General features: G+C 38.5%; 2 protein-coding genes across 9 annotated transcripts; one reads left to right on the forward strand and one right to left on the reverse strand.

Annotated features, from left to right (window-relative positions):
• The first annotated feature begins 455 nt into the window (after positions 1–455).
• On the forward strand, positions 456–5,400 carry LOC148847144 (uncharacterized). Of its 6 annotated transcripts, none has more exons than XR_016100980.1 (6): positions 460–592; positions 911–1,129; positions 1,281–1,391; positions 2,766–2,834; positions 4,166–4,258; positions 4,634–4,932. XR_016100980.1 is itself a non-coding variant. In XM_088950862.1 (6 exons), exons 1-6 carry the CDS (start codon positions 548–550, stop codon positions 4,680–4,682), a joined length of 603 nt encoding a protein of 200 aa, XP_088806988.1. In that variant the 5' UTR covers positions 460–547; the 3' UTR covers positions 4,683–4,932. The 6 variants fall into 6 exon arrangements, 5 of the variants coding, with proteins under 5 accessions (XP_088806989.1, XP_088806988.1, XP_088806992.1 ...); XM_088950862.1 differs by having other exon boundaries at positions 4,149–4,258; XM_088950865.1 differs by lacking the exon at positions 460–592 and adding an exon at positions 615–731 and having other exon boundaries at positions 4,149–4,258.
• Positions 5,401–9,769: 4,369 nt separating this feature from the next.
• LOC148847145 (putative pectate lyase 5) lies at positions 9,770–13,247 on the reverse strand. Of its 3 annotated transcripts, none has more exons than XR_016100978.1 (5): positions 12,364–12,796; positions 11,337–12,240; positions 11,012–11,217; positions 10,521–10,913; positions 9,770–10,071 (listed from the first exon to the last, which is right to left on the reverse strand). XR_016100978.1 is itself a non-coding variant. In XM_088950860.1 (4 exons), exons 1-4 carry the CDS (start codon positions 12,492–12,494, stop codon positions 9,840–9,842), a joined length of 1,473 nt encoding a protein of 490 aa, XP_088806986.1. In that variant the 5' UTR covers positions 12,495–13,247; the 3' UTR covers positions 9,770–9,839. The 3 variants fall into 3 exon arrangements, 1 of the variants encoding a protein (XP_088806986.1); XR_016100979.1 differs by having other exon boundaries at positions 9,770–10,419; XM_088950860.1 differs by lacking the exon at positions 10,521–10,913 and having other exon boundaries at positions 12,364–13,247.
• Between the last annotated feature and the right edge of the window lie 1,987 nt (positions 13,248–15,234).

Genomic DNA, 15,234 nt, shown 5'->3' on the forward strand with positions numbered 1-15,234 from the left:
CCTATGACCTGTGGGAGCCCTCGGACGTCTGACATTATACGATAGCACGGAGCCATGGAACAAGATATTGGGTGATCACATGGGCTCCCCACTGAGTGTGTCCCACATTACGTAGGCATTTATTTGAAAAGATGCTGCCATATTAACGCCATATTGATGTTTATTGTAGATGAAGCAAAATGAAACAATTGTTTGATTTCATCCTTTATCAAATAAACAGTAAAAAACTTTAACACTTAAATTTTTGTGCATGAGACATTTGGAGAAATGTCAAATTCTTGTTTCCCCCAATGCCCCAATATTTCTTGAGACCAAATGTTGATATGACACACCTTAATGGGTATTAACCTGAAGTAAAAAATAAAAAACATTTAAAGTGAATCCCAACCAAACAACAAAAACAGAAACGTTTAAATAAATGTTTGAAATAAAAAATAAAAAGTAAAAATAAACGCCTCTTGCAATCTTGCATTGGGGACATCTCCCATGAACGGATGTGAAGGCCGTTGGAACGGGTTTTTCTCCGACTGAAGCCGGACTCCATACGATGTCAATGCATGCTGAGCGCGTGTGGGGAGCCAATCCGGCTCAGGTAATGGATTTCGTGATTACTCATGGAACCCGCGAGATTCTGTGCCTTGTCTCTTTCTCCGTGGAAAATGGATAATTGAATATGCTGTTTCTATTTTAGCTGCTTATTTGCAGTCTACGGGCACTAACAAGCTTTCTTGGTTCTTACCATACATTTCTCGCTTTCTCAATTCTCACCCTTTTAGCTATGCCTATTATCATAGTGAAAGAATCGTCGTGAATACTATTCTGTTTTGTGTATTGAAGTAATTGTTGCATTTGAAAAGATAAGGCAAATAATTTGATCATTGCTTTACTTATATTTCTCGTTGGTTGTTAGGGAATTGGAGAAAGAGAGGAATCAAAAGGCAAGGAAGAAGGAGCAAAAAGAAGAATGGCCAGCAGCAGCGTCGGCGGGAAAATGGCAGCAGCGGCACTGCAGAAGGACGTTCCGTGGAGGGCGTCCCCAACTGGGAAGCCAGTCCCCAAGATACACCACTCTCCCATTCTACGTCTACCCCAAAACTCCACCTCCAATTACGCCCTTGCTGTCATGAAGGTTTCTGTCTTACATTCCACCTTCCTCTGTTTCCACTATGCATGTGCCCTGGTTTGCGTTTCTCTTATCTAACGTTTTCCCAACTTTGTTTTTGGGTTTTAATCATGTTCTCTGTTTTTCTCTTCGTGGGGATTAAAAATTTTGAGTGCAGCACCCTGATCCAATAGGAGGAGGATTCGCATTGGAAGCCAAAATGGAAGCGGCTGGACCTGAATGCATTGTCCCCGGTCAGATTACGCCCATTCGCTTACTGAGTCTGAAGGTTCTCTGATTATCTCTCTTACACAACCTACGAATACTTGTTTGGTTCACCTATTATTGCAGTTGTTATTTTTCTTTTGTAGAGCTTAAGTTATTAGTATCCAACTTAAGCTCAAATTGATAAACAAATTCCTTTTGGCTCTGGATTAAACGGTTTGTATTGAAGAAGAATTTCCATTATGCAAGCAATCTTTTGGACTTTTGTGGTCGTTAAAACAATAAATGTAATCAATTAAGGATGAATAAAGATAATGATGCTAAGTAGAGACCGAGTGAAAGGAGTTCACCGTGTTACCTAGGCAATGATTTCTAATTTTCTATATAAAAGTTATGGTTAAGTTTAGCTTTTTCCTTATTTTTCTTGAACTAACTTGTTTGCCTAGTTGGTATTGTAGCAATTAGAAAACATTAAAAATAGAATTGAAACTACATTATATGGCATATTAGAAAGGGAATGGGTTCATATTTCTGTTAATGCAATAGCAAGATATAGAGAGAATGTATGTCTTATCTGTTAAACCAAGGATAGGAAACACAAACACATGAATGGAAGGAGTCTTTGTTACGTTGAGTGTGACAGAGATATAAAGGAGAGAGAGGATGGGCGTGCTTGTGTTAATTGCAAAGAAAAGGAAAATGAATGGCCCAACAAGCCCTTGTTCCAATCACAGTTAGAAAGACAAATAAGAGTGAATACAGAGACTTTTTTAAAGAAAAGAACAAATGAAGAATTTACCATAGGTGGAGATGATGCCTTGTTTTGCTCATGGATATTGAGAGAGAAATAGAAGAAGAGGCCCTTACATAGAATACATGATGACAGCTACCAGTTGAAGCTCTACTCAATGAACATATTTACTTTCTCACTGATATGTTTACACTGTGAGCCCACGTTATGGCTCTCTAAACTGAAAACTGAGCTTTTATTATACCTTTTACACTACCCATACTTACAATATAATATGGTTCAGCTGTGCTACACCCAAAATTTGTAGATTTCTCATATAAAAAACAATAAGGTGAGGCACAAGGCTATCCTGAAAAGACACATTATCACATAGTCTCACCTTGATAACTACACTTCAGCATTGGATTGAAAAGTAAGAGAAAACTATTTTATGATAGTTTGACAAGAAGAAAGATAAACCTGACACTCCAATGATTTGAGGTTATGCTGCATTATTTATTAGAATTCAGAAATACAGGAATGCGACTGTAGGATATACATAACTATACAAGTGAAGACCTTGTCTTATTTGGCCATCCTTTTCTAGAGTGCATCATGTTTATCATAGTTATTTCTAGAATTATTATTATTATTAAGCCCAATCTTCTCTCTATGAAGAATCTCACATTTTCCTTTTTTCCTTCACAGGTCTGGCCTATTAATGTCAACATGAAATTTATGGAACCTGTTGAACGGGAACTTAGGACTATTGGAAAGGTAATATCCCGAGTTTATTGTTTCTGTTTTGAGGTGTGTTCTGTAATGACAGTACATGAATCGGCATGGATAAAGCAAATACAATAAGCATTACGCTTCATATGTGCACATTAGATGCAATCTTTAAGAAACTGCCTTCTGGATGAGGAAGACGAGCAAAACAACTTCAAGAACTTCTGTCTCTCATATCATCATATGCTTTTCTATAGGAATACAAGATAATGTCAGGAGTGTACCATCATCATCATCCATGCCTTATCCCAATTATATGGGGTTGACTACATAAATCCCGTTTTGCCAATTATAAACTGTTAAATTATTAGAGCTTCAATAATTTCTTACTACTCCTACACGTTTTTTTTTTTTTTTTGTTTTTTTATCTACCCCTAGCTGTTCTAGCCCCTTCCACCTGTCACAAATCACTTCTTCTAACTGGAGATATTAGTGGTCTTCTATGCACGTGACCAAACCATCTCAGTCTACTCTCTCTCATTTTATCACCTATTGGAGCTACTCCCAGATTCCTACAGATGACTTCATTCCTGACCCTATTCTTTCTAGCTTTCCACTCATCCATCTTAGCTTTCACATTTTCGCCACACACTTTTTGGACATGTTTCTTGACTGCCCAACATTCTGCTCCATACAACATAGCTGGCCTTACTGTCTTATGGAATTTTCCTTTTAATCAAAGTGGTAATCACCTATCACACAAAAATCCAGATGTACCCCTCCATTTTGCCCAACTTGCTCTAATTCTTCGGGTGATGTCCTCTTCAATCTCTCCCGTGTTATGAACTATTGAACCAAGGTACTGGAAATGGTCACATTGAGTTATCTCTTAGTCTCCAATATTAAGTGTACCCTGATATTTATGAAAAAAAAATATTAAGTGTACCCTGATTTACACTTATTATTACACTACTCCTTTATCCGGGCTTGGGATCGACAGTGTAAGACAAGCTCACTCTGTTTAATAACATCCCCTAGTAACTCATGCCTAGTATAAGACTGACTTATTTCAATCCTTGAAATTGAAGTTTAATGTCAGTTAAACAAAAACTTTGCAAACCATATTTTTTGACAAACAATTTCAAAAACAGTTTAAAACTCAAAAATAGAAATCTCATTATTGACTTTCCTCTGTAAATTTGATGATAATTTTCTTGAAACATATTCAAACAGAGTAGCTTGGGTTGTTAGTTGGATGATTGGATAGATCTGTTTAATTATTAAAATCTGTGTGCACTGTATATGAGACAATCACCTTACAATCCTTGTACTGACGGTGCATTTATTCTGTACTTTATTGAGATCTTCATTTCAATCAGCACATCATCATTGTACATCGGAACTTGCTTCAAGGATGATTTACATGGTTATATTTGCTTTTTAGCTCTTACTGATATGGAAGTACTTGGAAGGTGGGGTTCTTTCTAATTTATAGGATTCTTCCCTTGTTATTTATTATATACCCATTAAAAGTATTTGTTTTACTACTTTTTCCTCTAAAACGTTGTGGAAATTCACTGAACAAACAAGCAACGTAGCAGGGATAGAATGGTTAAGAAAACATCTATTTTTCTTCATCTGTAATTCATAATTTTAGTTTTTCAATGTATGTTTGAATCTGATTCTAGTTTTAGGGGAAGCTGCATCTGAATACAATGACCTCTTCTGTTAAAAAGATAAAAAAAAAAAAAAAAACACTATTGAGACACTAGTTTCATATCATCTTCATGGGTTTATATAAGAAGTTTGATCAAGTTCAAGGGTTGATATGACTCTTCTTTCTACAGTATGGATTCAGCTTTCAACCTTATGAATGCCTCGTTTACAGATCGTTAAGGCCTTGGTCTCTGATCAAATAGGCAAGGGCTACAGGCTCGGTTTGCATGTTAAATGATTTTGTAGAATGACCTGCAAATTTTTCATGTAGCTCCATCATGTGGTTCTTAACATCTCCATTTCTACCAAGTATATAGTTAAGAAGATATACTTGGTTTACTATTCTTGATCATGTGACTCAAATTTTAATGTCTATACTGAGACTGGTATATTTGATAAGCTGAATAAATTGGTTTTGTAAATTTTGCATGCCTTTAATGAAGATTTCATGTTCTTTTTTTCCTAGGGGAGTGATTTGGCCACATCCTTGAAGAAAAACAAGGAATATACACACCCCGTCCTTTAATGACAACATGCAAGAGATTTTATTCAAAAATAGTAATAATAGGAAAAAATATCTTTTAGCTTTTAGTTTGGAGGTAAAAGTAACAATTTCAACCTCTTATATGAATTCCTTTTGCAAGGCAATCAGCTTCCTCATTAGCTGAAACAACATATATAGTCAATTTAGCCTTCAGACTTCAGTACGAAATACCAATGGTAGTCCCTTGTATCTGGATTAAGGATTCATAGTAAGCATTGCTTCCTAGTATTATTTGTAAGATTTCCCTCACTTTTTTATGTTCTTCACTATCCCATACTGGTAATTTGCTTGAAACTGTCATAAAAGAATATTGACTGTAAATGAGATTTGTTTCTCCATTCCCACTTCTAAAAACGTATAACAAGAAAAGCTTTTTCTTTCTGTCAAATACCATAGATATCAATAAAAAGCAACCAAACAAACAAGTTTGTACAGGTTTCTCTACCTTTCCCTACCGTTTCTTTCAAATCAAACACAGCATTAATGAAAATATCCAAAAAAAAAAAAAAACAAAAACAAATAAATTGGTTTAAATATTATATTTTCATTAATGCTGGGTTTTGTTTGAAAGGTAGAAAAACCCGTACAAACTTTGTATAGATTTTCCTAACTTTTTTCTTTCAAACGAAACACAGTTTAAAGGTTTTGATAAAGGGTGATTTGACCCGATCTATGAAACAGTGACACATGGACACTGACCCGACGTAAGCGACAGCTTAGCATCGTGGTCCGGTATAGCCAAGTAACAGGCCCCTAAAGCAGCTTGCCACGACGAGAGCTCCCGGTTCTCCGAGCTACCCCCAAAGGAATATTCCGAGGCAACTTCAGCTCGCAAACTAAGAAAACCAACTCGCCCGAGCTCCCAAGCGGACAAGAAGTCCCGAAGAATAGTTTACTAATGGCACTCCTGAAACATTCCTAACTCGCTACAAAGTAGCTCGTGAATGGATCGCACGAGCATTCCGCAGGAAGCTTCTATCTGACAGGCCGTACCAGTCAGACTGCGCCATATCACCCACTGACAGCGTAGTCCTTGTTCTTTCGGCAGTCTGCACCCACGTCTCTCAGTAGGTGGAGGTGTGCCTCTCACCTTGGAGACGTGTCACTCGCCCAGATAAGGAGTACGCCCCAACGGCCACCCGCGCAGCCCTGGTAGATAACGGCTGTGGCAGGAGATTCGGTGGCGATTACGCCGAATCCCCCAAGGAGCGCCCCCATAAAAGCCCTCAGAGCAAAGGAGAAACTTCTCTTGAAAGAATAGACTAAAAAATCTCGAGTACAGGAACACTGCACGACCTACACTCTTAACCCTCGTTTTTCTTTCATTTCCCCTACACAGTACTAACTTAAGCATCGGAGTATTCCCATCGGGAAAACCCCTGGGAATCCTTCATTTTCTCTTCTCAGGTCTCGCCTGTTGCCAATAAGGAGCCAGTCAGCGTCAACTAGGAGTGCTCGGATCGCGCTACATCAGGTTTTTAAGTTCAAATTTTGTGGAAGTTATTTCCAATTCATTTTGCCTCGTTACAACTTGCAACCACTGGGCTAGAAAGTCGAGATTACCACTGGAGAGGCTTCAATTCTGAAACTGCTTTATTTGTTTGCAGTCCAATTTCATTTGCAGTGGTGCACAAGTTATGGTTTACCTTGTTTTGCATGTTTGCAGTGTAAATGAGAAGTATAATTGAAGCAAAACTGAAATAGAATTTGCAGCCTTCTCATTTGCAATCTTGTACATCTCTGCCAATGCAATAAAAACAAACGGAGTCTAATTGCTTGAATGTTGCCTCTTGATCTTTTTTTCTTCTGCCCCATTTACATTAGAACAAATGCTCCCCCACCCAAAAAAAATATATAAATATATATATATAATAAAAAAGAAAAAAATATATACAGAAGGCAGAAGTCAAGTTTTTGCTAACCTCTGCCTTCCCACGCATCATGTGAAAAATAAAAATTAAAAAAAAAGGAAAAAAACAAGATGACAAGACAGAAATGAGGAAAAAAATTTTGAAGTAAAGATATTTGGATAAAAAAGGAGCATCAATCAATCTATAGAAACCGCAGTTCAATGAATTTGCAGTTTTCCATTGAAGAGTTATATGAAGAAATTGGAAACGGTTTGAAGTATAAGCTGTAATGATAGATTCCAATGCCCAAATACGCAACACAAATTTTTATAAGCTTACGTTATAAAACACTCGTGACATATCTATACATATGACCCCGATCGCGATCGTTTTCTCTGACGTTCAGATCTCTCTTTCTTAGCAACATTTTTTAGACTAAATGTCGATCATAATTTTAATTAAATAAAAAATATACATAATTAATGAATAGGGTATATTTGTGTGTCCAGGATGGATCTATTTATTGGGGTTGAGCATTCTTTTTTTCTTTTTCTTTTTCTTTTCCTGGGTTTAAGAATCAACCAGCAACCCATCATGGCTTTACCCTTTAAGGTACATGTTTGTACATGGTTGCTAGTTTCTATTTATTGTAATAGCTTCTTTACAGAGATAAGGTGTCTAGGACTCCTCCCCACTTCACTCCATCAGGTTTAATGTAGAGAGTTTTATTGTTAGAGTCTTTCCAAACTTTTATTTATTAAATCTAAAGAGATATTGGTATTTTGAAATTTCAACTACTGTATAAAAAATTAAGCAAGTTCTCTACTAGAACATCAAATTTCACAAATGTTTAAAAAAAAAAAAAAAAAAAACATCAAGAAGCAATAACCAAAGAATGCAATCAAGAGAACAAGTAAACTACACATTAAAATTAATGAGCACCAGAATTCAGAAATGCTTCAATGTTAAAGGAAATGCTCTGGGGAAAATATTTCAGTCGTGTATAATTAATTACTTGTAGAAAAGTCTTGTCCTTCTTTTACACTGCCAAGTACCAAGTAGTGATTTGTGTTCATCATTAACCATTTTGTTAACATAGCTAAATAGACAAGGATGGTTACATGGAAATTTTGTCCTCCACCTTATTCAAGGGAAAACTGAAAAAAAAAAAAAGAAAAAAAAAGAAAAAGAAAAAAGGCTTGATTTAACCTTGGGACTGGAGCGGTTCCCGGGTTAAACAGTCCAACCGTCTGGTTTGAACAGACAACCCATTTTGGGGTGAAAGGGAACCGATCATATGACCAGTAGCCAGTTTTTCCAGTCGAACTGTCTGATCCGGTTTTGAAAACCATGGCTTGGGGCAATAGCTGTCTCCAAACTCAAAAGCAACAGAAATGAAAGATGCCATTTACCTTGTTGGATCCAAATTACAAGAAAGCCAAACAAGTAGCCATGTTAAATGCATCATGAAGAGCCTTATCTTGCAAATATTTATCTAAAAGTGTTAGTGATGATGTCTTGTATGTTTATATAAAAATGAATCGACTGAGATGTCACAATATCAACCTACTTGTTATACATTTATACTTAATGAGTTTGTGGTCGTCGTCTCTAAATAAGACTATATATTTTAATCAATGCAGTATATAAATAGAGTTTGAAAAAGATTGTAGCTACAATTACAATGTTATTGTTTTGGGTGAAAAAAACAGGTATCGTACATTCTTTAGAAATTGCTGCAGCGTAACTCAAAAACAGGAATATATTTATTTATCTTGTGAAACAGGAAAATACATCTAAACTGATAAAATAATAAAAAAAAAAAAAGAGTAAATAAACCATATGAGATATTTGAATATGATTGACTGAAATTTCGATTTAACATGCAATAAATATTGGAAATGAGAATAAAGAAGTGATTATGTGGTGAGAAAGCAGATCTAGTATAAAAGGTGTACCTAAAGATAAGAGACCCCAGATACAGAATTAAGAGAAGACAATGTGGGGGGGAGCATGGGCACATGATGCACAGATCAAAATTCCTACCAAAAAGTCAATAATGGCGGAGCAAAACTGCTGGCACAGACAAACCATAGTTGGCATAAATAAAAATATCAATCTTACATCTTTGTAGCACCCACACTCCCCAGCTGTTGCAATATCAGTGGAGTTGGAGCGGCTTCTGGGCTTGGGCCTCAAACCCAGACTACATGGTTCACGATTGGCATTACCAACGATAAGATGAAAATTTCTTAATTCTTTCCTTCACACAAAATATAAATGTAATGAATTATTAAACAACATGATCCATGATTGGCATTGCTCTGCCTGAAAGCCAATCACAGGACACAGATTTACCATTATATCATTCGAATTGGAACAAAAGTCGGGGCTAAAAAATGGTAAAAAACAGCCCACGTTCCAGAACGGACTCTACCATAAAACAGTAGTACAAGTTAAGTTACACCCAACATTGATAAATAGTGGGTCCCCCATTCCCAACATATCGGTCAAAACACAAACTCAAAAGTACCGATCGAAGAGCTTTAATACTAAGGAGGACGGACAATACACGCTGTCCATCGTCACACAGGGGATTCCGACTTCCGACGTCGCCCCACATACTAGTAAGTCTCGAAAGCGAAAAGCGCATGAATGAAACTGGCTGGCTGGCTGGCAGAGTGGGGAGGGTATCCAAAGAAAAAACAATCAGCGCCAGCTTGGCCGCACGATCATAAGTTCGTCAGATCCATGTGGACCCCGCATCACCTGGGACACCACCTATATCCACCACTGCGGATGAGAATGAAATGGATAACTAAACTAACTGATCAAAGCTTCAACACTCAAGAGTCAAGACAGGAGAGGGGATATGTAATTAATTATGTAATTTTTTTTGAAGGCCTTCCACTAATAATTTACTACTACTCTATAACTTTGTCCTTATAATGAGGTGGTGGCGGAAATCAGATACAGAAATAATAGCAAAGAAGAAAGATAACACAATAACAAGATGGATGGTGGCGGTGGCGCGCCGCTCCCGCTCCGCCCACCCCCGAAGATCATCCCGAATATGTCTGCATCACCACCACCGGCAGAACCCGATCCCACAGCCAGGCCGCTGCCGGACCCACCACCGTTGAAACCCGGGTACGTTATACCGCCGGTGTCGTCCCTGTCAAATCCAAAACGATCACCCCCACGTCAGCAATCCTTTTTAATATGAATGAATTATGAACCCCACCCCACTCCACAAAAAACTTCATGTTAATACCCCCCGCTAATTATCCACATTTTCTTTCATTTCATATTTGCGCAACTTCTAATTGTAAGCACACAACCCGACCGTGCAGCTTTTAACTCTTTTACTAGTGAAATTGAGAGTACTGTAGTACACTGGAGCCGTCTCTCTCGCTCTCTCTCTCTCTCTCTCTCACTCTAGTCCACGTCTTAGTCACATTTAAAGGGCAGTCCCCACTTGCTCCATGTGCTGACGCGCAAACCGCAAGGAATATTACTTCGACTGCGAGTCACGTCCCATACAATAACAACAAGAAACTCTTTTAAATGACCAATAAGTCCCCCTAAAATTCCAACAAAATAGAAAATACACCCAAACCTCACCTCTCCACCACCCTGCCCCTGTGAAAGGCTGAAAGCACAAAGCTGAATAAGTCAAAACTGAAATCTGCAGCTGGACAGCATTATAAGCTCAGCAGGATTCTGATTTCTGAAATCACGCCTGGTTGCGTTTAGCGATCGAGACATGTTAAAAAAAAGAATATATATATATTCCTTTTATCAATGGCTCGGGCTTCCATGGTAAATATGACCCAACGTTCAACTCCAAACCGGGCTAGTTGGTAGAGTAGTTTTGATTCTGTTGGAATTTGGTTTGAATTCTTCCATCCAGGACATCGAAAAGGCTGCAGACTCTAACACCCCAAATGGGGGTATGTCATGGAGGTGGCGTCGTGAACAATATGATAAAGTTTGATTGACGAAAATGCCCTTCGTCTATGACAGTTAAATCGGTAGTTAATTTAATTGTGGATAGAGAATTGGATATGAGATACCGGAAAGTGAATAACCCAAGAAGAGAGAAAAAGGCATACCTGCTTCCTCCAAAGGCACCGGCATTCATGGTTAACTGGTCAATGAGCCCAGCCGATTTGGGCTCCACACTCGACGCCTTGGCGTACTTCACCCCTAGACCCTCCCCGGATGGCACGAAGAACGCTCCATTTACCATTATGTCGCCCTCCGTCCTCCAGTTCCAACTCGTCCACTCGCCCTCTCCCGTATCCACCCGCTTTGTCACCTGCTCCGATCCGACCCACACCACAAAGTGCACGTTAGCAAAAACACGGCAACAGGAGCGCATGGTATCGATAAATCCCTAATATTTCAGTCTCACCCTAAGTACTGTTACTACTGTACCTCCTTGGCATCCGGGTTCGACGGCGCAATGTAGCGGTTGCCCTGACTGTTGATTGTGGGATTGGCACTACCGCCGATTGCGTACATCTGCCACTGAGTGAAATCGTTGTTAACGATGTGGATGTAGCCACGCCTACACCTGGGCATCCTCTGTACGAGCCCCTCACCGAAGTGATTGAACGCAATAGTCACTTGCATCCCGATATCCAGCGGATACTCGTCGTTGTGTCCCAGCAGCATTACATCATTGTGATGGGAAAAATAGTTGTTGGATATGGTAATCCCGGTGGACCCCATTATGGCATCAATCAGACCATCCGTGCAGTAGGACAGCGAGCAATGATCGATCCATATCTTCCTCGACCCGAAGATGGAGATACCGTCGCCGTCCGATTTCGTGCGCCAGCCGTAATGTGTCGGGCTAGAGCGCACGTTAGCCTCACCGGAGGGGACGCAGTGGTGAATGTGGATGTTGTGGATGATGATGTTGCTAACGTACTGGATGGTGATGCATCCGCCGCCCACGATGTGGACGTTGGCGCCGCGGCCGTCGATGGTCTTGAAGCTGTTCACGATGAGCTCCTGCTTCAGCCTTATCATCATGTTGCCTGAGAACACAATCCAGAGGGGTTCGTTTTGGATCACGGCGTATCGTAGCGTTCCCGGCGTAGGGTTGACTGGGTCACGGTCGGACGAATCCGTGACCACATAGATCTGACCACCCTTCCCGCCCAGTGCGTCTCGGCCGAACCCGATCCCGCAATCGGCTAACCGTTGGCGGTTCGCCTGCCAGTTCGGGTCGCACCTCCAGCAGTCGTCGATAGGGTTTCCAGTGAGACAAGACGACTGGCCTTTCTCCCAAACCCCCAGCATTTGCCGCCTCGACACGGACACATTGACTCTCCTGCAAAAGTAGGGAAAACAGAGTAACCCAGATTGAAATGATAGAGAAGAAGCAGGACAGAAAAGAAACCCTATTAAGAAGAAGAAGAAGAAGAACCCAGATGCAGATTTGTTTTGGGCTTACCTTTGTACATCTTGAACAACCGCTTCGGGATCGGGATGTTGATGGGGAAGGGTGAGGTTGAGGGTAGCTCCGATAAGGGGTGGAAAGGCGCTTAATAAGCAAATTAGGAGAATGCAGGTATTAAGCAGCATATTGGATGATGATATGAGGAGAATGTGTAATACAAAACCAACGCTTTCTTGTTAAATGAAGTGGAGATTTTGGGAAAATGGGGTTGTGTTAATACATGTAAACCATGAAATGGTGCTGACAGTAATGTATTATTTTTCTAGGTAGGATGGGGTTTTCGGTTTTTGGTTATCGGAAGAGAAATAAGGGAAGAGAGGAGACGGCGGGGAAGGAAGGTGATGCAGACATCCAGAGATGGAGAGCGGAGAACAGAACCACCTCTCCCCAGGTCCCTCCTGTCTAAGTGATTGGTTCTCGCTCGCTCGCTCACACTCCTGGTTAATGATTCTTTAAGTTTTTTTTTTTTTTTCTTAATAAAAAAATGGGCAAAAAATCATTCCAAAAAGTTTTTTTTTTTTTTTCTTAATAAGCTGGACAGAGAGATTAGATAAGAAAGCTCATATAGTAGACACTTTTTTTCCGTAATCCCATTATTTTATGCATGATGGGGGGCCATGCCAATATGTCATATGTATCTGTGTTGTTCTTGTTCCAGTAGCAAGCCCAGAAGCCCTCAAATGAATCTCGATTCTCGACAAAAGTCAGTCTCCGTTTCGTTTGGCGAGCGGCGAGGGATGGCTCGATGCCTCGATGGAAATGTGTGCGTGTGTCTGCAAGAGAGATGAGAGAACATGAAGAAAATCGACGACTGATGCTTGCCGCACAAAATCCAAAAGACGGTACTACTGCTAAAAGCACTCTGATTGTTCAGCGCCAGTGACAGACCGACTGTCAGTGAAGGGTTTAGAGGGAGTTGAGGACAGTTTGGTCAATTTACTCCCTGCAACATTTTAACCTTTAACCTTTAATTCCCTCGGGGCTCGGGTATACCGGCGATGAAATATAATTAAGTTAATGACAAGAGTTAAAAGTTAATGACTTTGGTTAATCATTTATCAAAGCGTGAGTCTATGACCCAAATAAAAAAGGCCTCTGCTTGAATTGAAGGGTGAAGCTCTGAGACCCAGGTAAATTCCATTCCTGGCATCTGTTCCCTTCGTGGTCTGGCAGAAACGTTGAAGACGTTTCAAATTTCATTGACAAATCACTATAGTTAATATGATTTGGTTATTTGGGTTTTCTTCTATTCATTCTCTAATTAATAAGGTAATGGACGAAAGAAGGTTACGATTTTCTCTATTCTCCTTCTAACGAGCATGAATGTGCAAGTGCCACACAAGATGATGATTATGAATAACTCTATAGTTGGAGAATGAAGATCCATTACTATGGGGTCTTATCGTCTCATCAGATAAACTGATTTGTAGTAAGAGTGGCAATAAAAATAGTAAAGATGGTATGACATGTGAACCTGTTTAGTTGTCGATGAAAATTGAAACCCATAGATTTTGAAAATTTATATCGATCATGTTTAGTTGTCAAGGTGTAAATTCATGAAATGGGGTTTATTGTAGTCGATACAATAATTAAAGATGGTATTACATTGCATTCAACGAGAGCGTTGATACAGAATAAGTTGAAGACGAAACCTAAGATGGGAACTACTTTAATCGGCACAGAATAGGGAGTGTTGAGAGCATTGCCACATCGTCGCTGGTTTTGCTCGAATATAGGTCAATGAGTTTGATAGATCATTGACAAATCTGTCTTAGAAAATTATAAATAAAGTATTTATCTAATATTATTAGGTCAATGAGTTTAATATATCATTGATTGATAGATCCATACTATGGTCCTTTCTCACAATGAAAATCACTTAAAACATATAATTTTTAGTAATTCTTGTATTCTTTTCAATTTTTGGAAGATCTATAAATATAACAAATTTGGACACATTTAGTGGCGCTTATGACTGCTCCTTTTAACTTTTTTTTTTATTATTCATACTGCTCCTTTTAACTTTGAATGGTAGTCATGAACTCTATACTGTTTCACCTATGTCACATGCCCATGGCTTTTGAGATATTAATTTAATACCCCTTCATATCAAGAATATTGTGTTGATACTGTGAACCTTAACCATATTGGGGTTGTTTTGTATTAGATTTGGGCTAAACCCAACATGTTGACATCCCTAGAATAGGGAATCTAGGTTGTCTTGAAGCCTAGGAGGTTAGGATGTTTTTTTCCCCTTATATTTTTTGGCTTTTTTGAATTAAGTTATTTATACCTCTTATGGGATTTCAATTAAATAACTCATACCCCCTTCTAACTACCAAATTACAAGGGGCATTATGATGAAAATAGCTATTTACTTGAACATTGAAATTTAAGATAAATTAGATAATTATGATATGAACAAAGTATATGTATTGAAATGATGAAAGTACCTTCAATTTCTAAAATGCAATTTTTTTCATCTCAATTTTTTATTTTAGTTTACTTTATATTTTATAAATTTTTAACTGTTTTTTGATGCAATTGTTTTTAACTGTATATTCCCACCATAATTGATAACTATGATAAAAGATGACTCACTGACTTGAATGAGAAACTAGCAGATGAAGCCCAACTCTTATATAAAGCTCAAAGCCCGTCTGCATATGAATAAGATAATTTCATTATATTATTTATATAATAATAAATTATTATTAATACTATATATTATTATATTTCTATTAGACAAGCCCGACTCTTATAAAAAGCTCAAAGCCCGTCTGCATATGAATAAGCAAATTTTATTATATTATTTATATAAAAATAATATATTAATAAATTATTATTAATACTATATATTATTAT

The sequence above is a fragment of the Nelumbo lutea genome, chromosome 6 (assembly GCF_056320005.1).
Source record: "Nelumbo lutea isolate HS-2025 chromosome 6, American lotus-T2T, whole genome shotgun sequence".
Lineage (NCBI taxonomy): Eukaryota > Viridiplantae > Streptophyta > Magnoliopsida > Proteales > Nelumbonaceae > Nelumbo > Nelumbo lutea.